This window comes from Stenella coeruleoalba (genome assembly GCF_951394435.1).
Source record: "Stenella coeruleoalba genome assembly, chromosome: 19".
In the NCBI taxonomy this organism is placed as follows: Eukaryota; Metazoa; Chordata; class Mammalia; order Artiodactyla; family Delphinidae; genus Stenella; species Stenella coeruleoalba.
Window position 1 is genome coordinate 14,019,936 of NC_137165.1, and position 22,417 is coordinate 14,042,352.

General features: G+C 50.3%; 1 protein-coding gene across 1 annotated transcript in view; it reads right to left on the reverse strand.

Annotated features, from left to right (window-relative positions):
- The window catches only part of RPH3AL (rabphilin 3A like (without C2 domains)), a 141,861-nt gene that overhangs the window by 72,786 nt on the left and 46,658 nt on the right, over positions 1–22,417 (reverse strand). Inside the window, 3 exon segments of the mRNA XM_079904524.1 lie at positions 6,328–6,457; positions 9,188–9,331; positions 12,858–12,969. Of these exon segments, the coding sequence (XP_079760650.1) occupies positions 6,328–6,457; positions 9,188–9,331; positions 12,858–12,934 (351 nt within the window). The 5' untranslated portion in view covers positions 12,935–12,969.

Genomic DNA, 22,417 nt, shown 5'->3' on the forward strand with positions numbered 1-22,417 from the left:
TTCCCTTATGGCTTTGCCCTAAGGCCCCAGAAGGATGACTTCTGTGAAAGTGCTTTATAAACTCCAAAGGACATTACAAGGTGAGACAGTGGCCTCCATGTTCACTGTTTGTGAGAGGGAGGATGCAGGAGACTCTAAGCTGAGGGTCTGGGGGTGTGGTGCAGGGGAGAACATAGGGAGGGCAAGGGGAGCAAGACAAGCAGAGGGAAGGCGGTCACGTGAGGTCCTTCACCACCACCCTGAGCCGGGCCTGGGGCTGGGACCTCAAAGCAGGGTTGTTTTTTTTGGCCTATGCCATGCAGTTTGTGGGATCTTAGTTCCCTGACCAGGGATTGAACCCAGGCCCTCAGCAGTGAGCGCACGTAGTCCTAACCACTAGACCTCCAGGGAATTCCCAGAGCAGGGGTCTTCCAGCCTAAGGAGGATCAGAATCCCCAGGAGTGCTGTTGTTAAACACACTGCCTCTGTTGGCAGAGTTCCTATTCAGTAGGTGCTAGGGATGAAGTATTTGTGTCCCCTCAAAATTTGTGTGTTGAAGTCCTAACCCTCCATGTGACGGTGTTTGGAGGTGGGCCTTTGGGAGGTGATTAGAGTTCAATGAGAGGTCATGAGGGTGCGGCCCCTGTGATGGGATTAGTGGCTCCAGGGTTACTGCCTGCTGTGGGTCTGGGATGACCTCAGCAGGATACCGCTCCTCAGAGCCTTGAGCAGGGTTGGGGACAGGGATCAGGGTCTGGCCTGGCCCCTTTCCTCCACTGGCCCTCCATCCTCGGTGGGGGATGCCTGCCCACCCCACCCCACCCCACCCCCGCCCCACAAGCTGGATGTCCCCTGAAGGCTCTGAGCAAAGTGCGGGGCTGCCTCACTCTTTTTCACCAGGACTCAGCACACATTACCGAGACCATCACTTCATGGGCAGGCTCCTCTGCTCCCACACGCGGAGCACATTTTAGCTGAGACCAGAGAAAAATCTGATTGCTTCCCCCGCACAGTGACAGTGCCATCCTGGGCTCAGGCGGGCTCTCCAGCAGCCCTTCCCAGCCTCCCTATTATTGGTGAAGCCAGACTTTCAATTAAAGTGAAAGCTGGCAGACTCAGATCCTAAGCCATTAGGAGTGCCAGGCCTCTCTAATTAACCAGCCAGCCCCTCTCCCTTCCCACCACAGCCTTCTGATAATGAGAGCAGGCAGCCTGGGCATGCAGGCCCAATTAGAGGGGACGCTGCTCGGAGGACCAGCATCGTGGGTTCCACCCGCACGCTCATTAGCTTGTGGCCGCCGAGCACTGCCAGGGCTTTTGCTCGGGACACCGCCATGCGGCCAGGAGCACCTGAGGATCTGACCCCAGACATGGATCTGGATGCTTCCCACGTCAGAGAGCTCCCCAGCACCCCTGCTCTGCGCCTGCCCTTGCCCACGCACCTCCTGGGAGCCAGTGCTATAGCCATTGCAAAAGGTGGGGAGGTGGAGAGGAGCGATAGAAATAAATAGGGAGGCGCCCTGGAAATTGGTGAGCCCAGAGTGGAGGGCTCCTGATACCCCCAATCTGGTCACTACCTTGTTAGATCTCTCTTAGCCCCCAAGGGCTGCCTCTGTAACCCCAAACCCAACTGTAATTAATTACCCATAATCATTTAACACCCACTGCCTAGAGGGCAGGCATCTGTGTGTATCTCCAATGCCTGCACCAGTATATTGTCATATTTATATGACAACACATATTTGTTGAAAGAGTGAATAGATGACATTGTCTATCCCTCCCAGACACCAGAGAGCCCCTGTACAAGGGCTAAAGTTTTGCAGGGGGCTGTGAGGTTAAGTCTGGGCCTCCCTCCTGATTCTCCAGAGACTTGGCTCCTAAGCGACCACCACCTGGCAGAGTGGCCCAGGGTGTCCTCCCTGTCTTCTGGGCCTGAATCCTCATAGTCAAGCACTTGCCCAGCCCATTTCCAGCTGTATGCCTATGCTGTGCTGTTCTCCCATCCCTGGAATGCCCTTGGCTCTGCTTTCAGCCTCTCAGAAGCCTAACCAACTTTCAGGAGCCAGCTCCTCCAGGCAGACCTCCTGATTGTTCTCAGTCCTGGAAACCCTGGTCCCAGCCATAGTCAGCATCACTCTAGAGGGTACTGTCTTCCCACCTTGACCATGAGGACCAGAGGGAAGTGGCCGTTCTGGACCCTTCTCCTTTTGGAGTCCCCTAACCCAGAATTAACCCAGAACAGGCTGAATAAGTGACTGAGTGTTAGGTTCACCTGAGGAACTTGCACAGAAATTAAGTTTGGTTTCCCTGCTTAAGATATCCAATCCTGGAGAGCTACAAAGGCTTCCAGAGGCTTTTATATAAATTACAAAAAATTTGGGACTAACTGTGGGAACTCCAACTTTCAGTTCAAGAAAACATGAATTGTAGGGAATTCCATGGCAGTCCAGTGGTTAGGACTCAGCAGTTTCACTGCCAGGGCCCAGGTTCAATCCCTGGTGGGGGAAGTAAGATCCCGGGGAGAGGGGTGGGGAGGAGAGGGAGAGAGAGAGAGAGAGAGAGAGAGAGAGAGAGGGAGACAGGGAGAGACAGGGAGAGAAAGGGAGAGACAGGGAGAGAAAGGGAGGGAGGGAGGGAGGGATGATGAAAAGAAGGAAGGAAGGAAGGAAGAAAGGAAGGAAGGAAGGAGGAAGGAGGGAAAACATGAATTGTAAAAAGGAGAACATAGGTTGCTATCAGCTGAATTGTGTCCCATCAGAATTCTTGTGTTGAAGCCCTAATCTCCAATGTGACTGTATTAGGAGACAGGGTCTTTAGTAGGTAATTAAGGTTAAATGAGGTCATAAGGGAGAGGCCCTGATCCAAACGGACTAGTGACCTTATCTGAAGTAGGAGAGAGACCAGAGCTCTCTCTCCACCATGTGTGGACACAGTGAGAAGGTGGCCGTCTGCAAGCTAGGAGGAGAGTCCTCATCAGAAACCAGATTGGCCAGCACACTGATCTTGGACTTCCCAGCCTCCAGAACTATGAGAAATCGATTTCTGTCATTGAAGCCACCCAGTCTGTGGTCTTTTGTTATGGCAGCCTGAGCTGACTGATCCATGGGATATCACTAAACCTCTTCTGAGATGTATGTGCGGTTGGTTCTGTTTTTGTAACACCTGGGCAGTCTGAACAGCTAGGACCGCGAAGTGAATTAATAATAATAGTGATAATAATGATAACAGGAATCCTTTACTGAGAGTTTGCAATGGACCCGACACTAAGGGCTTCCCTGCATTAGCTCATCTACTCCTCACACCCACCCAATAATGATGTAGTTCTATTCCCCCGTTTACAGATGAAGAAACAGAGGCCCAGAGAGGTTAAGTGGCTCATACAAGGTCATTGCACTGTGCCCAAGCTGGAGCACAACCCAGGTCTCTCTGCATGGGAACAGCACTTACTGGCAACCCAGGAGGACCTCCATCCCCTCACCGTGCAGGACCAAGTGACTTCTAGCCCTGGCCCATTTGGAATCTAGGGCCCGCTTTCCTTCCTAAGACCCTCAATCACCCCCCTAACCCCTCCCTATTTGCTTAGAATACATTGAAAAGATTGATTCCCTTAGCGTATGGCTTTTGTCCCTATGTTGCCTTGTCCCCAACCTCATCATCTTCCAATGACAGCCATCGCCACCTAACTCATCTGCTTTTCTTCTATGTCCCCCTGTCACGCACTTGCCAGACAGCAGCTAGGCTCACCTCCTAAAAACACAAACCAGATCACATTACATCCCTGCTTAAAACGCTCCACTGACATCCCATGAAACTTAGAATCACATCTCAACTCCTGACCTTGACTTACAAAGCTCTGTGTGATTGGCTATGCCCACCGCTCGCTCCCTCTGCCCCAGAAGCCTTCATTAGTTCCTTGAACATGCCCAGCTCATTTCTGCCTCAGGGCCTTGGTGCCTGCTGGTCCCTCTGCCTGCAACACTCCTCCACCTGGATCTTCCCGGGGCTGGCTTCTGCTTGTGGTCAGGTCTGAGCTCACAGAGACTCAACTTGAGCACCTTGTTTTAATTCACTACAGAGCCCTAGGTCTACTTAACCGTTATTTTATATTTGTTTATTGTCTGTCTTCTCCTACCCTCCATGAGAGCAAGGACTTTATCTTGTTCATGGTATCGCCAGAACCTAGAACAGGGCCTGCACACAGCAGACCCTCTACTATTTGCATAAGGAGTAAATGAATGACTGAATGAATAACACAGTCTTCTCAAGGATGGATGAAGATAACCCCCCCAAATGCCCATCGTTCAGCTGTGGCCCTAATTGGCATGCTCTCCTCCCACTCTCACCCAAGAACAAGTCCCCTCAGGAACTCAGAGGGCTCCTTATCTCACCATCCAAGCCAGGACCAAGTCTTCAGCCTGCTGTGAAATAAGAACATTTTCAAATGGAAATGTCCTCTGGAAAAGCCATGGGTGGGGGTGGTGAGAGTATCTGGAAGAGCATTCCCCCACCCCCACATCCACTGAGGTTCTCCCCTAGGACTCCCACTGTTGCCTAGGAAACGGCTCTGCAAGGAGCAGCGGGCATTAACCCTTCAGCAACCAGGGGCAGCAGCCTGCCTCTGCGGCAGAGGCCCCAAACTTTTCCAGGGAAAGGAGACAAGGCTCTGACAGGCTCTTCATGGTCCCGCAAACCCGGACATTTATAGTAGTCATGGAGTTGAGGGGCAGAAGGAGGAAACAGGCTGTTGGGCCTCATTCTCCCAGGCAGAAGTCACATACTAGAACCCCACCTGGCCAGGTGCTGGGAGCAAGACATTTCTGAGTCCCTGTGCCCAGTACCTCGTTGGTATCTATCTAGTCTAGGCCTATGGAGGCTTGCGGAGGAGCGGCACCAAAGTGCCCACCCCCTCCCTGACCCTCAGGCCTCTCCCACACCTCCACTGTTCTTGGGACCCCTCACCAGTTAATCCACATTCCTCAGCCCAGTTCACCACATGCGACAGAACAAGGGAAAAGGGACCTTAGCTGAAATCCTGGCTTTCCCACCTGTTCATTTGGTACATTAACTTTTTTGCACCTTGGTTCTCTCATCCAGACTTTGAACATCACTGAAAATGCCCTTGTCAAGGCTGCCAACGGCCTCTGCTGCCAAGTCCACGTTTACTTCTTTGACGTTCCCATAATTTACAGTCCTCTCAACTCTTAACGCCCCACCCCACCCTCAGTCTTCTATTCCCTGTTAATTCTTTCCAGAATTTATTTCTTCCTGAAATCTTATCTATTACTTATTTACTATTTACTTTATTTATTTACTTTACTATTATCTATTACATTACTCTTCTTTGGTTCCCTCAAGAGAGAAAGTTCTTTCTCTGCCTTGTTCACCAAAATAACTCCAGGCTTAAAATAATGACTAGCACATGGAAGTTACTTGAGAATGGGTTCTAGTAAAACTAGAGTGAAAAACAAACAAAGAGAAAAAGACATGGTGTCTTGGGAACAGTGCTTCTAACCTAGGAGGGCAGTAAAGGGAAGTCCCGTGATGACAGCTATGCAGTAACTACTGTAGGCTAGAGCAGGAATAAGAGTCCAGAAGAGATACTGGCAGGGAAAGAAAAAGGAGGCTTCACGCAATAGAGAGTAAAGTTCAGATGCTAAATAACCTTGAGGACTGGAAGGCACGTTATTCTTTGGTCAATGAGAAAAGAAAGGCAATTAGAAACTCCAGGAAAAACAGAAAGTTATTTGAAGAAGTCTTGGACTCAATATTAATATGTGGCATAATTTAGAACAATCAGTGGAGTATAAGAAAAGGAGAAAATCCACTTGGTCTTGCTGCAAAGATCATTCTCGTTTGAGTGGCCAGGGATCAAGAGAGCAGACCAATAGCACAGGAAGTATAATCTTAGCAAACTGTTTGGCCCTGAGGAAAATTGTATTTATTTAATGACAACTAATAACATATCCTGAATACTTATATGCCAAACAAGGTTTTAAGAGCTTTGCATAGAATATCGAATCCTCACAACTCTCTAAGGTACATATTATCACCATCCCCATTTTACAGATGAGGAAGGTGATGCTTGACGTAGTAAATAAGTTTTCTGAGGTCATACAGCTAGTGGAAGAGCTGGACTCACACCCAGGCCTGGGAGACCCAGAGGTCCACTCCCCAGAGCTGGCCCCAGAAGCCTGGCCATTTGACCTTCAGGCCCCAATCCTTCTTGCCAAGAAGCATAGGATACCATGTATGCACGCATGTACACACACACACACTCCTGGGAGCCAGGATGCAAAGCCACAGAGTAACAGGGCTGGTCCAGGCTGGGAAGCCAGAGCAGGGCCTTACCTTCCTGCAGTCTTTGCAGAACACCGATGAGCTGCCCAGGAAGCCCAGCACCTCCCCACAGAGCAGACACTGGGAGAGGCCGTTCCCCATCACATTGCGCCTCATGGTCTCCAGCCGCTCCACCAGCCGCCTGCAGCACAGGACACAGAGTCAGATGGCATGTGCTTCCTGTCTCCAACCAGACCCCTGCCCAGGCGCGGCTGCCACGGGGCCCCAAAACTATACCACTTCCTGGGGGTTGGTTCCCTCACCTGGGGTACTGTTCCCTGCCCCATCCCTTCCCCTGGCTAACTCCTAATCATTCACTCACTCATCAGCCATGAACTGGGCACCTACAACATGCCAGACACTGGGAATATTGTAGCAAACAAGCCAGAGATGGACACGGTCCCTGTCCTTATGGAATTTATGTTCAAAAAAGGGAGAAAGTCCATAAACAAGCAAACCGACTTCAGAGGGGGGAGTGTTATGAAATAAAATAAGTGGGGCTGGGAGGGAGCAGGGCATGTTAGATGGTGATTAGTGAAGGCCTCTCTGAGGACATTTGAACTGAGAGGTAAAGGATGACAAGGACCAAACGTGTGAAGAGCTGGGGGTGCATCCCAGGCAGAGGGAACAGCAAGTACAAAGAGCAAGGCCCTGGCGCGTTAGAATGGTAAGAAGACCAGGGGGGCTAGACTGCCTGGGATAAAGGAGGCTGGAGGGGTGAGGAGGGGCCAGGTTACACAGGGTTTGTAGGTTGGATTGGTTTTGGAAGTTTGGATTGTTTTCTAAGATCAACGCGAGCCCACTGAAGAGTTTTAAGTAGAGGGCTGATCTGATCTAAGCTCCCTAAAAGCTAAAAGCTCCCTCCAGCTGCTGTGGGAAGCTGGGATTACAGGGGGAGTCCGGTGAGGAAGCCGGCAGCAGGCAGCGGGAGGCCTGGGGAAGGAGGACGGAGAGCAGGACGGGCTGTATTTCAGAGTCAGCATGGATGGATTTGGGGGAGGAGAGGTAAGAGAAAGACCCAGGATGGAGTAGAGCCTTTTGGCTTAAACACCTGGGTGGACGGAGAAGCTAGAGGGAGAAAGAGAAAGAGGTCCTCTCTGAACCCCGCTGAGCCCAGGATAGGTACCTTTCCTCGAGTCCCATGGCCCCCCAGCCCACCGTGACCCCTGTTTCATGACAACTTGTCATACGACACTGCCACCCCCACAACACGGCCACTTCTGCTTCTGTTTCGTTGGCCACTGTGTCTCCAGTGCCCAGTGGATTCCCAGTGAAAATTCTTGAATGCATGGAAGACGGGGTGTGGGTACATTATGTCCTGTAACTCTCACAACCGCCCAGTGCAGAGGATGCTGTTTCCCTCCCACTTAAAAGGTGAGAAGATTGAGGCTCCGAGATGTGAAGTCACTTGCCAGCGTCGCACAGCTCATCAGAGGTAGCGCCAGGGCCACACTCAGGCCACCCCAAGCCTCACGGCAACTCCGCCCTCTCCCCTGGGGTGATCAGGCCCTGCCTGGGGGCCGACGGAGGGCGGACTGGGCGCCGAGGCTGCCTCTGCCCACCTGCCCTCCAGCTGGTACTCCTGACTTCCACAGGAATCGCCGTCCCTCTTCCAGGGACCTGCAGGTTTCCGGCAGCAAAGCCGAGTTCGGCCCTGGCCTGACCCACTTATTTTTGGGGGACCCCCTCTGCGTACAGTCCTGTGACTCCCACTCATGGAAACACACAGGATGCACCTCCTCCCTCTGAGATGATTCACTGTCTCCTGGGCCATTCCTGCCCCAGCCAAACCCAGCGCTCACAGCCAGGGCCAGACGATGTGAGCGGCACAGGGAAGGCAAAGATGACAGTCCAGATGGATGCGGGCGGGGCGCAAATGCTTCCCACAGCTGCGGGGAGCCCGTGGGGGACACCCCTCACCAGCTCCCAGCACGCCCTCCTGGGGGAGCCCGAGGGATGTGGTGCTGGCCCATCAGTCATCAGCACAGGCACCTCGGAGACCTGCAGAGCCTTGCAGGACCCTTGGGCTAGGCCTGAGAGAGGGAGGGGCCCCAGCCAGGTGTGGTGGGGAGAAAAGAGCAAAAGACAATTAGTCTGTCAGATACAAACCCTTTTTGTAATGAAATGGTAGTAACATGTCAGTATTACGGAGGCACAGACAACAAACTGTTTGGACAGCAGTGGTCTTTGTAGCGGTGCTTTCACTTTCTAGAACTGTGCATTTCTACAATGTCTGACTTTTTAAAAATGATCATCTATTTAATAGAAAAAAATAAATAGAAAAAGAACAAGGAGACCAGAATCAAATTAATTCCTGCCAGTGCCCTGCATTTATGTTTTCCTCCTCGTGCCTGCCTGTGTTTTTCAGATTGTCTAGGAAGTATGAATTGCTTTTGTAATTAAACAAAAAAAAAGCCACAACAAAACTGAAGACTATGTAGGAGACGGCTCTGGATGCCGGAGGCCGGAAGAGCTTAGATTAAGCTGGAGAGCGGCTCCTGTTGGTCTTTGATGGGAGAACCCACAGTTCAGCCTCCACGTCAATCCCTCCCCCGGCTGAACCACAGCGACCCTCCTTTGTGCAGAGCTAAACAGACCTTAACGTGTTGGACGGCACTCATTCATCCTCCCCACAGCTTGGGGCCCACACATCAGCCGCTATCGCCATCTTACAGAGGGGTATACTGAGGCTTGGACAGGCTGGGTTAGGAATCTGCACGCCAGGGGCGTTCAGGCAGAGCTGACTCACTCCCAGTGAAGAGCTGGAACTAGGAGCCAGGGCGCCAGACGCCCAGCCCACTGATCTGGCACTAAATGCCCTGCTTCCCTGTCCACGGCCTCACTCCTGCCCCATCTTGGGAGCAGCCCTTACCCGACTCTCTGCTGTTCCAGGACGTCAAGCCGCTCGGCCCTCTGGATGACCTGCAGGATGGCCTCCACCTCGGCTGGGCTGAGGCACTGGCTCTTCCTCTGCTTCTCTGTCTGGTAGGTGTGCACAGACCAGCCCGTCTGCAGCCTTGAGAGAGAACAACACAGAAGTGCAACCCCAGTGCAAACTGGCATCCCCGCCACATCCACAAAGGTCCCCTGAGCACAGTCTGTGTGTCAGGGGCAAGGGGTTCAGACACCAGCCTCCAAACGCTACCTCTGCCACCCGCCAGCTCCCGGCTCCCACAAGGATGGCAGCACCCCCTTAGCACCTCGGGGGGGTTGGGGGGAGACAGGAGCATGGAATGTGCAGAAGGCCATGGCCACAGCATGAGCGGTTTCAAGGGAACAGCACAGAAGATGACCAAGAGAAGAATGAACACCCGGATCTGAGTTGTACAAGAAAGTGAGATGGAGTTTACTATGGGATAGGAAAGACTGGTAATTAGGTTAAAAACAAGCACTGAGGATAAAAGGATATTCACGCAGCATTCTGAAAACTAGAGGGATCCAGGGCAGGAGGTTACCCTGGAGGAGCGGGAGGGCCGGCCAGTGTGGCGAGGCGGGGCTGGGGCCCGGCCCAGAGCCCCAGGACTGAGGGGAAGAACTCCAACCCTTTCTATTTTTCTGGCTGGTGAGAGTGGCAGCAGTGGACCGAGCCCCAACTCCCTGCCCTGGGGCCCAGCTTCTCCCAGACTTTCTGCGCCAGGTGGTGGGAACACAGAGACGGACAAGGTGGCAAGGTCACTGCCCTCCAGAACTACAATATTCTGGGGGAGACGGATGCCCGATCAGTTACAAAAATATTTATTTACTGAAAAATTCGGAGAGCCATTCATTCAATACCTATTTATTGAGGATCCACTGTGATGCCAGGCTCGCTAGGTGCTGGGACGAGCCACTGGGCAGGCCACGCGGGTGGTCGTGAGGAGGATGTACAAATAAGGGGAACTGACCCAGGCAGGGGAGCAGCTCTAGAAGGGCTCCCCTAAAGAAGCGGCAGCAGGCAAGAGATTGTGACACAGGATACAGGGCAGGAAGATGAGGGTGTGGATGCCTTCCTTGTGGTTCCCTGAAACGGATGGACACTGGTGGTCTCACGTCACCACCCAGTCCAGCTCTTGCATCCAAGCACTGCCGACACTGTATAAATTGGGAGAGCTAAAAAGCATGTCCTTTCTCTGTGAGTAGAGAGAAAGCCATCCCAGGCTGGTTGAGGTGAAGGACTCAGATTCTGAAGTCCAATGGGTGGTCTCATCTTATGGCTCTGTCCCTTCCCAGGTATGAGAACTTGGATAGCTGCTCATCCTTGATTTCTTGATCTGTCTCTTTAAGGGATGCCAGGAAGATGAAATAAGGAGGGTATATAAAGTGCTCTGTACATAGCAGATGCCCAGTTGCTGAATAAGTGGCAGTGATGATTTTTATAATGATCATGGGTGAGACCATTAGGAACAGCTTAACCAAAGAGGTAGCATTTGCGCTGGGTTTTGCAGGATGAATAGGAGCTCCCCCAATGGAAGCAGGGAGTTGGCATTCAGGCAAAGGACACTGAACATGCAAAGGCACGAAGGCATAAAGTAATGTGCTGCATTGGAGAGGTCCAGACTTCTAGACTGCCTATTTCTCCAATTTAAAAAAATGCCTTGGTACAAACTACTATGGATCAAATAAATAAGCTACAAGGATATAGTGTACAGCACAGGGAACATAGCCAATAATTTTTACAATAACTTCAAATGGAGTATAATCTATAAAATATTGAATCACTATGTTGTACACCTGAAACTAATATAATACTGTAAATCGACTATACTTTAATTTAAAAAAATACCTTGCCCTAGACTAATACTTTTTCAAGTGACCCTCACAGAGCTGAGGAAAGCGAAGAATGGGAACGGGGCAGGACTGGTGGGGACAGGAAGGGAGGCCAGGCCTTGGAGTGGGCAGGGGTACACATTCACCTGTCCCTGGCTGCGGGAATCTGTAACACCCTCCTTTAAGGAGCCTGGCATTACAAGGCAGCACACCCCGGGGAGGAGATAAAAGCATTTACTCTTCTAAAAGGTGCTACGGGCTTCCCTGGTGGCGCAGTGGTTAAGAATCCGCCTGCCAATGCAAGGAACACGGGCTCGAGCCCTGTTTCGGGAAGATCCCACGAGCCGCGGAGCAACTAAGCACGTGCACCACAACTACTGAGCCCGCGTACCGCAACTACTGAATCCCACGCACCTAGAGCCCGTCCTCCGCAACAAGAGAAGCCACTGCAATGAAAAGCCCGCACACCGCAATGAAGCATAGCCCCCGCTCGCCGCAACTAGAGAAAGTCCGCGTGCAGCATCGAAGACCCAACGCAGCCAAAAATAAATAAATAGATAAAAGGTGCTACAACAGTTTCTGGCTGCTGCTGAGCGCAAGACCAGGTCACAGAGAGCCAAAGGGAATGCCGGCGGGGTCACCAGGGGTCACACCGGGCCCTCCTACAAGAGCACAGCTCTCGCCAGCTCCTCACATCCAGCCACGGAGGACGCATCATCTCGCCTGGTGTCAGAGGAGAGAGGGAGAGAGGACGGTTTCACCCCTGGTCTCTCCCCCACAGGGGCCACATGGGGGCTAAAAGAGCCGAGCCATCCCAGTGAGTGAGACAAATTAACTGTGGTGCAAAGAGTCCTGCAAATCACGCAGGACTCCACTCTTCTTGGGCATTTCAGATTAATTTTTCTATCCTCTTTTGATGTTTCAGCTCTGTCCCCTGCAGGCTCACAAGGTTTAATTGCAAATCTCTTGAACTTGGTTCCATTTGGGAAATGCTGGCTCCTGTACCCAGCACGACTTGACAGATGAAGAGGCACTCTTGGGCTTATTTGGCCCCAGGGACCCCCAACACCCTGGAGGGACAGGAAGAGACTGGAAGGCTGGAGAGGCATCTGGGAGCCCCTGGTCTCCAGCCACGGAGGGGGGCAGTGGGTGGAGATGGGCTGATCTAACTACAGCCGAGGGGTCACCAGGCTGAGAGATAACAGGAAAACTGGGGGCAAACCAGAACAAGAGAGACCCTGACACGAGCATGGCAGAGACCTGGGATGCTTCAAGGCTGGTTGTGTGTTTCAGCCCAGAGGGCAGCTCTTCATAAATTAGACAAGCCTTTGGTCTGTCAACTCAACTATGAAGTGGGCATCCAGAGATCAAAGGCTCCCCGCTGCCAGGGACTCAGGGACTGAAGGCTCAGTGATGGGGGATTTATACTCTTAACAGAGAAGGTAAAGGAAGTGGCCTGGCTCCCTGGAGCCTATTGTGATCGAAGGAACACAGGTGTGGGGTCAGATGGACCCAGGGGAGTCCCAGCCCTGCCACTGACAAGGTGGGTGACTTGGGTGAGGACCTCAGCCTCGCTGTCCTCATCTGAGAAATGGGAATACATTCCATACGGCAGTTAAATGAGTGAATGGCTGTGAGGTGCCCAGCTCAGCGCCAGGAGTGTGGTGTGTATTAGACGGGCACTTGTCTCCAAACTGCTCTTTCTGGGGGCCTGGGATTGAATCTTGTCAAAGAAAGGAGAGGAACTAGGAGCGGGGAGGGAAGGCAGGGCCCGGCCAAGCCCTAGAGGTACTCACTTGGCTCGCAGGGCAAGCTGCCGATCATTGGGGCAAACCCACTGATCATTCCCGCTGCCGAAGATGGTGTCGGCCATGACTTGGAACACCCAGCCGGGGTGTGGAGTCACATCTGAGGGGAGAAGAGGGAAGAAGAAAGGGCACGTCATTGGCTGGGGTACAGACGGCAGACAGGGTCCCTCAGACACCCAAAACCGGTACTTCTAACCTATCCCTGTCCGTTGCCGGCCCCTGCCCCATCCCCACCCCGTCCCCGAGGATGTCTGGAATCTCACCAGCAGAATCACTCCTCCAGCTAAATGCTATTCCCTCAAAGCTCCTCTTTCAAAAGACTCGTGATTCTGGGAGGGGTAACTAGGTGGATCACGCAGCTAAGTGACAAGGTTGGACTTGACCGGCAGGATGTCAAAGGGACAGAATCGGAAGGAGAAAAGAGGCACACCTCAGCAGTTTTCAACGTAGCGGGCAAGTCCCAAGGGCGTTTGATCCCTGCACCCTCCAAGTACCACCCCTGCTTTGCTTCATGGGGACCACGATGAAAATGGCCCCCCTGGGAATCCTGCAGGGAGGAGACCCTGCTCCAGAGCTTGCTGGGGGCTTAACTTGTGCAGCCTAGCTTAGCTGGCTTTCTCCTTGCCACCAAGGATGTGTGTTGGTGGGGAGAGTAAGGAGGGGAAGAGAGAGGGATGAGTTTGAGGGAATTCCAATCCCAGAGCAAAGACGAGGGGTAGTACTGAGTTATCCACACTCCCCTGGTCTAATCCCCTCCAGACCAGTGGTTCTCAAACACAGGACTCCCTTACACTCTTAAAAATCACCGAGGCTGGAAATTAGTCTGGCAGTTCCTTAAATGTTACACAGAGTTACCATAAGACCCAGAAAGGACCCTGAAGTATAAACACAAGAGAACAGAAAACGTATGTCCACGTATGAAATTGTACATGAATATTCACAGCAGCCATTATTCATAACAGCCAAAAAGTGGAAACCATTCAAATGTCCACTAACTGATGAATGGATAAAACGTGTACAATGGAATACTGTTTGGTCATAAAAGGGAATGGAGCGCTGACACAGGCTCCACAACATGCATGAACCTTGAAAACACGCTAAGCGAAAGAAGCCAGTTACCAAAGACCACATAGCGTATGGTTCTATTTCTATAAAATGTCCAGACTGGGCCGATCCACAGAGACAGAAGGTAGATTAGTGGTTGCCAGGGGCTGGGGGTAGAGGGGAGGAAGGAATGGGAGTGACTGCTAACGGGCTCAGGGTTTCTTTTTTGGATGATGAAAATGTTCTGGAATTAGATAGTGGTGACAGTTGCATAACTTTGTGAATTCACTGAAACCACTGCACGGCACCCTTTAAATGTCTGAATTTTATGGTACGTGAACTACATCTCATTAAACTGTTATCAAAAATTCTTGAGAACTCCAAAGGATATGGGCCATAGCTACTGAGATTTACCATATTAGAAATTAACACTGAGAAAAAATTTTAATTGTCAGTTCATCAAAAAATAATAAACCCATGAGATGCTCACATAGTTTATTGAAAAACTGTATTTTCAAAACAAAAACAGTTAGTGAGAATAATGGTATTGTTTTGCATTTTTACAAATCTATGTAATGTTTGGCTAAACAAAAGTCAGCTTCATATCTGACATTTCATTCAATCTTTTGTGATACGTAGATTTGTTAAAGTACATGAAGGACATCCAGACTCTCACAGCTACATGCTATAGCTGGGAAAGGGTGGAGTATTTTAATAGCCTTCCCAGATAACTGTGGACATTCTTTCACACTGTACCCAAACTCAACAGACGGTAGTTTCTTAAAGTTTAGTTCCAATGTGGCATTCATGCCAATGAACTTTTCACCTGTATATTTGTGAGAGAACTTGACCAAGTGTATTATTATTATTATTAAAATAGTTTTTACTTTGTGGACCCCCCGAAAGGCGTTGGGAACCCCCAGAGATCCCTGGACCGTAGTTTGAGAACTGTTGTTCTAGACCAATGTCACCTATTTCTGTGATGACCAGCAGGGGGCAGCATGCAGACTGCAGCTAACTGACCCACTCAGGGACCAAGCCCACTACCTTGACCACAGTGGGCTCTCTATTCCACTCAGCTGATCCAGGCACCCACTCCCCACTGTCAGCCACCTTGAGAGCGAGACCTGAGTTAACCCAGGCCCCAAAGAGTCGCATGTGGAGTCCCCACGGCCAGGCCCAGTGCTGGGAGGGCTGCTGGTGCCACCGTCACCAAAGGCCTCCCCACATTTAAAGTCTTGACCTTCTCCCAAAGGAGACTCACATCCAGTCCAGGAAAAAAAAAGGTGGGCTCAAAAATGACACGCTCATCAAACAACTTTAAACCAGTCCCATTTCAGCTACGATTTGTTTTTTTTTTAGTTTATGACTCTTTGCCTACGTGGCTTTTTTTTTTTTACATCTTTATTGGAGTATAATTGCCTTACAATGGTGTGTTTCTGCTTTATAACAAAGTGAATCAGTTATACATATACATATGTTCCCATATCTCTTCCTTTTTGCGTCTCCCTCCCTCCCACCGTCCCTATCCCACCCCTCCAGGTGGTCACAAAGCACCAAGCTGATCTCCCTGTGCTATGTGGCTGCTTCCCACTAGCTACCTATTTTACGTTTGGTAGTGTATATATGTCCATGACACTCTCTCACTTTGTCACAACTTACCCTTCCCCCTCCCCATATCCTTAAGTCCATTCTCTAGTAGGTCTGTGTCTTTATTCCTTTCTTACCCCTAGGTTCTTCATGATGTTTTTTTTCCCCTTAAATTCCATATATATGTGTTAGCATACAGTATATATCTTTCTCCTTCTGACTTACTTCATTCTGTATGACAGACTCTAGGTCCATCCACCTCATTACAAATAGCTCAATTTCGTTTCTTTTTATGGCTGAGTAATATTCCATTGTATATATGTGCCACATCTTCTTTATCCATTCATCTGATGATGGACACTTAGGTTGTTTCCATCTCCTGGCTATTGTAAATAGAGCTGCAATGAACATTTTGGTGCATGACTCTTTTTGAATTATGGTTTTCTCAGGGTATATGCCCAGTAGTGGGATTGCTGGGTCATATGGTAGTTCTATTTGTAGCTTTTTAAGGAACCTCCATACTGTTCTCCACAGTGGCTGTACCAATTCACATTCCCACCAGCAGTGCAAGAGGGTTCCCTTTTCTCCACACCCTCTCCAGCATTTATTGTTTCTAGATTTTTTGATGATGGCCATTCTGACTGGTGTGAGATGATATCTCATTGTAGTTTTGATTTGCATTTCTCTAATGATTAGTGATGTTGAGCATCCTTTCATGTGTTTGTTGGCAATCTGTATATCTTCTTTGGAGAAATGTCTATTTAGGTCTTCTGCCCATTTTTGGATTGGGTTGTTTGTTTTTTTGTTATTGAGTTGCATGAGCTGCTTGTAAATTTTGGAGATGACTCCTTTGTCAGTTGCTTCATTTGCAAATATTTTCTCCCATTCTGAGGGTTGTCTTTTGGTCTTGTTTATGGTTTCCTTTGCTGTGTAAAAGCTTTGAAGTTTCATTAGGTCCCATTTGTTTTTATTTCCATTTCTCTAGGAGGTGGGTCAAAAAGGATCTTGCTGTGATTTATGTCATAGAGTGTTCTGCCTATGTTTTCCTCTAAGAGTTTGATAGTTTATGGCCTTACATTTAGGTCTTTAATCCATTTTGAGCTTATTTTTGTGTATGGTGTTAGGGAGTGATCTAATCTCATACTTTTACATGTACCTGTCCAGTTTTCCCAGCACCACTTATTGAGGAGGCTGTCTTTTCTCCACTGTACATTCCTGTCTCCTTTATCAAAGATAAGGTGACCATATGTGCGTGGGTTTATCTCTGGGCTTTCTATCCTGTTCCACTGATCTATATTTCTGTTTTTGTGCCAGTACCATACTGTCTTGACTACTGTAGCTTTGTAGTATAGTCTGAAGTCAGGGAGCCTGATTCCTCCAGCTCCGTTTTTTGTTCTCAAGATTGCTTTGGCTTTTCAGGGTCTTTTGTGTTTCCATACAAATTGTGAAATTTTTTGTTCTAGTTCTGTGAAAAATGCCAGTGGTAGTTTCATAGGGATTGCATTGAATCTGTACATTGCTTTGGGTAGTAGAGTCATTTTCACAATATTGATTCTTCCAATCCAAGAACATGTTATATCTCTCCATCTATTTGTATCATCTTCAATTTCTTTCATCAGTGTCTTATAATTTTCTGCATACAGGTCTTTTCTCTCCTTAGGTAGGTTTATTCCTAGATATTTTATTCTTTTTGTTGCAATGGTAAATGGGAGTGTTTTCTTGATTTCACTTTCAGATTTTTCATCATTAGTGTATAGGAATGCCAGAGATTTCTGTGCATTAATTTTGAATCCTGCTACTTTACCAAATTCATTGATTAGCTCTAGTAGTTTCCTGGTACCATCTTTAGGATTCCCTACGTATAGTATCATGTCATCTGCAAACAGTGACAGCTTTACTTCTTCTTTTCTGATTTGGATTCCTTTCACTTCCTTTTCTTCTCTGATTGCTGTGGCTAAAACTTCCACAACTATGTTGAATAAGAGTGGTGAGAGTGGGCAACCTTGTCTTCTTCCTGATCTTAGTGGAAATGCTTTCAGTTTTTCACCATTGAGGATGATGTTGGCTGTGGGTTTGTCATATATGGCCTTTATTATGTTGAGGAAAGTTCCCTCTGTGCCTACTTTCTGGAGGGTTTTTATCATAAATCGGTGTTGAATTTTGTCAAAAGCTTTCTCTGCATCTATTGAGATGATCATATGGTTTTTCTCCTTCAATTTGTTAATATGGTGTATCACATTGATTGATTTGCGTACTTTGAAGAATCCTTGCATTCCTGGAATAAACCCCACTTGATCATGGTGTATGATCCTTTTAATGTGCTGTTGGATTTTGTTGAGGATTTTTGCATCTATGTTCATCAGTGATACTGGCCTGTAGTTTTCTTTCTTTGTGACATCCTTGTCTGGTTTTGGTATCAGGGTGATGGTGGCCTCGTAGAATGAGTTTGGGAGTGTTCCTCCCTCTGCTATATTTTGGAAGAGTTTGAGAAGGATAGGTGTTAGCTCTTCTCTAAATGTTTGCTAGAATTCGCCTGTGAAGCCATCTGGTCTTGGGCTTTTGTTTGTTGGAAGATTTTAAATCACAGTTTCAATTTCAGTGCTTGTGATTGGTCTGTTCATATTTTCTATTTCTTCCTGATTCAGTCTCGGCAGGTTGTGCATTTCTAAGAAGTTGTCCATTTCTTCCAGGTTGTCCATTTTATTGGCATAGAGTTGCTTGTAGTAATCTCTCATGATTGTTTTGTTGTTTTTTTTAATAAGTTCTGTTATCTTGTGAATAGCGCAGTCACACTGCTGCATGGGTGTGAAAAGCGTTACTCTGTTCCAAGTAAACATTTAAAACACACTCATCTCAGTAGCCCTGTTTCCTTATTATTTTAAAAAATATTCTGGGAGCTTCAAGAAATGGAAGTGATGGGGTGTCCCTAACAGGGACAGGCTGTGCCCAGGGTTAACTAGGTGTCCATCACCTCATAGGCACTGCAATTCCTGCCGTGGCCTGCAGGGGGCACCGTGTCTCGGGCCACTGCTCCCAGCACTAGAAGGCCCTGAGCCTTCCTGCCCACCCTGCTGCAGCTGGGTGCAGTGAGTATGCAGGTGGCCCCTCTGCTCTGCCAGGCACCCTCACAAAAGCAGGGATGCACCAGTGGTGACCCAGAGGGAGGGGCAAGCCGGGGAATCTCAGGATGGGAATTCCATCATCTGCAGAAGCTTCTGAACCAAAAGGGAGTGGACCTGAGCCAGGGGAGCAGGTGGGAAGAAAGAAGGGACCCTGTGCTCTCATGCTCGAACCTTCACCTCCTTTACAGCGGGACAGGTAGGGACGTCCGGGAGACAGCAGCAAACACAGGTGGAGAGGCAGCTCCTCACTGCCCCAAACACATCGCCCCCAAACGAACCTCTAAAGAATGAACTTCTTTTGTCCCCTTTGGGTCACTTCTTTTTTTTTTATTTTTTTGATGTGGACCATTTTAAAAGTATTGAATTTGTTACAATATTGCTTCTGTTTTATGTCTTGGTTTTTGGCCGCAAGGTATGTGGGATTCTAGCTCCCCGACCAGGTTCAAACCCATATGCCCTGCATTGGAAAGCGAAGTCTTAAACACTGGACCACCAGGGAAGTCCCTGGGTCACTTTTTAGGGGGCCAGAGTTTTGGGATCACTGACAAGAGAGCTAACATTTATCTGTCCTCTGACCCATCTGAGGCCTATTCCTTTTCTTTGCTTTGTTTTCTGTTTTTTTTTTTTTTTTTTTGGTGGTACGTGGGCCTCTCACTGCTGTGGCCTCTCCCGTTGCGAAGCACAGGCTCCGGGCGCGCAGGCTCAGCGGCCATGACTCACAGGCCCAGCCGCTCCGCGGCATGTGGGATCTTCCCGGACTGGGGCACGAACCCGCATCCCCTGCATCAGCAGGCGGACTCTCAACCACTGCGCCACCAGGGAAGCCCTGCTTTGTTTAACTTGAGCCAAAATGACTCTGCAACCACCCACAGGCTCTGTTCTGTTCTCCCTCCATCTAATTATTTTTTGTTGGGCAGAAGACAGAAGAATGAGGATGAGAGACTGAGAAAAGGCCACACCTATGCAGGTCTGCTAACCCTTAACCAATACTACTTTTTCTGCACCGGGCCACCCTGTGCTGTAAGTATGAAGGGAAAGGTTTCGTGGCAGTGAGGATGACTCAACTGGGAGAGAAAAGACCTGGAGAGTCTGGCTTTTATGCAAACTTACTGGAAGACCAGGAACAATCAGTTATTTTCCCTGGGCCTCAGTTTCCCCATCAGTACCCGACTGAGCTGAGACAGACAGGCTGGAGGGATTGCCCTGGGCAATTCCAACAGATTCCTACCCGCTGAGTTGCAGGAGGGATGCAGGGATAGCAGGCGGGGGACTGGAGAAGGATCCTGGGGTGGGAGGTTGGTCGCTGCTCCAACCTGGTGGGGGGATCTGAGTCCCCACCCCAGCCTGGTCCCCGGGGCAGGGAGGAGGAGGCATCCTGGGTCCCCCCCCTTCTCGCTTCTGGAGCTTTGAGGAAGATGAGCCCACGGAGCCCAACACCTCAGAGAGGTGCAGGGAGATGAGAGAGACGTCCCCTGCCGGGGCCTGGGGCCTTGGGCACTGGTGGCAGGGTCTTCGACGACGGTAAGCTCGCGGCTGAGCATGTCCACAGCCGTGGCTCCGAGCAAGAACTCACGCCCCGTCCAGGGACTGAGGGGCCTGCCCCGGGCTGTGGCTGGCACCTCGGAAGGCACAGCTGTCCCTCGCCCACGCGGAGCGATCTCGGGACAGGTGGGGGGAGGGGAAGGGCAGCTTGGGGAAACATGTCTTAGGAAACCGCCGACAGAGCCAGCTTAGGTTCCCCAAACCTCTGCAGTCTGAGCTGGCTGCCAGCTCCTCGGCCACCAGCCGGCCCCTGTCCCCGGCTTCCCGCACCCCCTCTTCTGCCAAGCTGCGTGCTCACAACCACCCAACACACCTCCTGGGCTCTGCTCCGCCTCCGGCCGGGGCCTCGAGGAGGAGCAGGGCAGGAGGTGCCCTTCCCAAGGTCCAGGCCCTCTTAAGAGCTGGGTCCTTCAGACTTCCAAAGGGCAGTGCCTGTGAGCTGAATACGGACCGCACCCTCGTACTGACACACTTCGATCTGTCCTGGACAAAAATCAGATGATGAGGTGACTTCCCTGGTGGCACAGTGGGTAAGACTCTGCACTCCCAATGCAGGGGGCCCGGGTTCAATCCCTGGTCAGGGAACTAGATCCCACATGCATGCTGCAACTAAGAGTTCGCATGCCACAACAGAGGAGCTGGCAAGCCGCAACTAAGACCCGGAGCGACCAAATAAAGAAATTTAAAAAAAAAGAATGGGATTTTTGCATAAGAGAAGTATAGATCCAACTTGGAAAAAAAAATCAAATGATGAGGGACCAAAACAGGGGCTTAAAGAAGGTAAGTAAAAAGCAGGAAGGCGAACCCACACATTCACAAGTGGAAATGGCCCAGAGCCTGGAGGGGAACAGAGGCAGCCGGGTCTGCAGGCGGAGGGCTGCACGGGGGCTCTGGCCTTGCTCTAAACGAGGGGAGGAGCAGCACCTGGGCCCGGCCTGTCTCGGAGGTCCTTCCAGCTGTGAGGGAAGAGGCTGAAGGATGGGGGTGTGTGTGTGTGTGCACGTGTTCGTGGGCTCCCTGGGGGGCCTGCATCCTCTCTCCATCCCTGCACAGGGCCGGCTACAAAGTAGGTGTTTAGTGAATAAACTGCAGTGGAGCTGATTTCCTCAGACAAATGGCCTTTCCCAGACAAGCAGGAACTCAGACAACAAGCCAGACACGCTCGGAGCAGGGCTGGGCTCTCACTATGCCCTGTGGCGTGGTCACTCCCAGGCAGCCTGTTCCTCAGGACTCCCCACGTGGTAGTGAGTGCCCAGGTGCTCTGTCTGAGCCACCTCCCTGCAGAGGGGCCCACCAGGGCCTCCGGGTGCCGCCTGCACCCCGCTGGGCGAGACAAGCTGAGCAGCACCCTCGCCAGCGCTTCTAAACCCTGCAGCACAAGGGCTCAGGGGACCCGTGGGGGGACAGAATCACAGCTTGCCCGGTGCTGGTTTCCTGAGAAGATTCCTAGGGGGTAGAGGTTTGTGAGCCCCAGGAAACTTCCAAGGCAGATCTATGAAAGCGAACCTTCTTACAGGGAGATCAACTCTCTGCTCCTTAAAGCCAAAAGCGTGTCACCCTGGCGTTAGCCGCGGCAGGCAAATGACGGAGTCACAGCCGACTCCACTGGGCAAGTCAAAATGCAAGCTCCCGGGGCTTCCCTGGTGGCGCAGTGGTTGAGAGTCCGCCTGCCGATGCAGGGGACGCGGGTTCGTGCCCCGGTCCGGGAAGATCCCACATGCCGCGGAGCGGCTGGGCCCGTGAGCCGTGGCCGCTGGGCCTGCGCGTCCAGAGGCTGTGCTCCGCGGCGGGAGGGGCCGCAGCAGTGAGAGGCCCGTGTAAAGCAAAAAAAAAAAAAAAAAAAAAAATGCAAGCTCCCGTGGGCTCTCCCGGGCACGGCCGAACATGCACCCTAAACGCACTCAGCACCCACACCCAGATGAAGACTCACCGTCTTCGTGGAAGATCTTCCCATGGTTCCTAGGTGTCTGTACACAGATTTTGAATAAAATTGGGTTCTCACTACACACGCTGTTTGCTCTGCTTTCTTATCATACCGCACTTTCTCACCTTATTAAAAGTCCTCAAAAACATGATTCTTAATTGCAACTTCGTATTCTGGATATATTTCATCATTTGCCTCCTGGGGGAGGCACACAGATTGTTTCCAATTTTATTCTATTATCTTCAGCCCTAAAATGGATATCCTGGGAGATAAATCTTTGTGCCCACTTCTGATTATTTCCTTAGGATAAATTCCCCAAAGGGAAA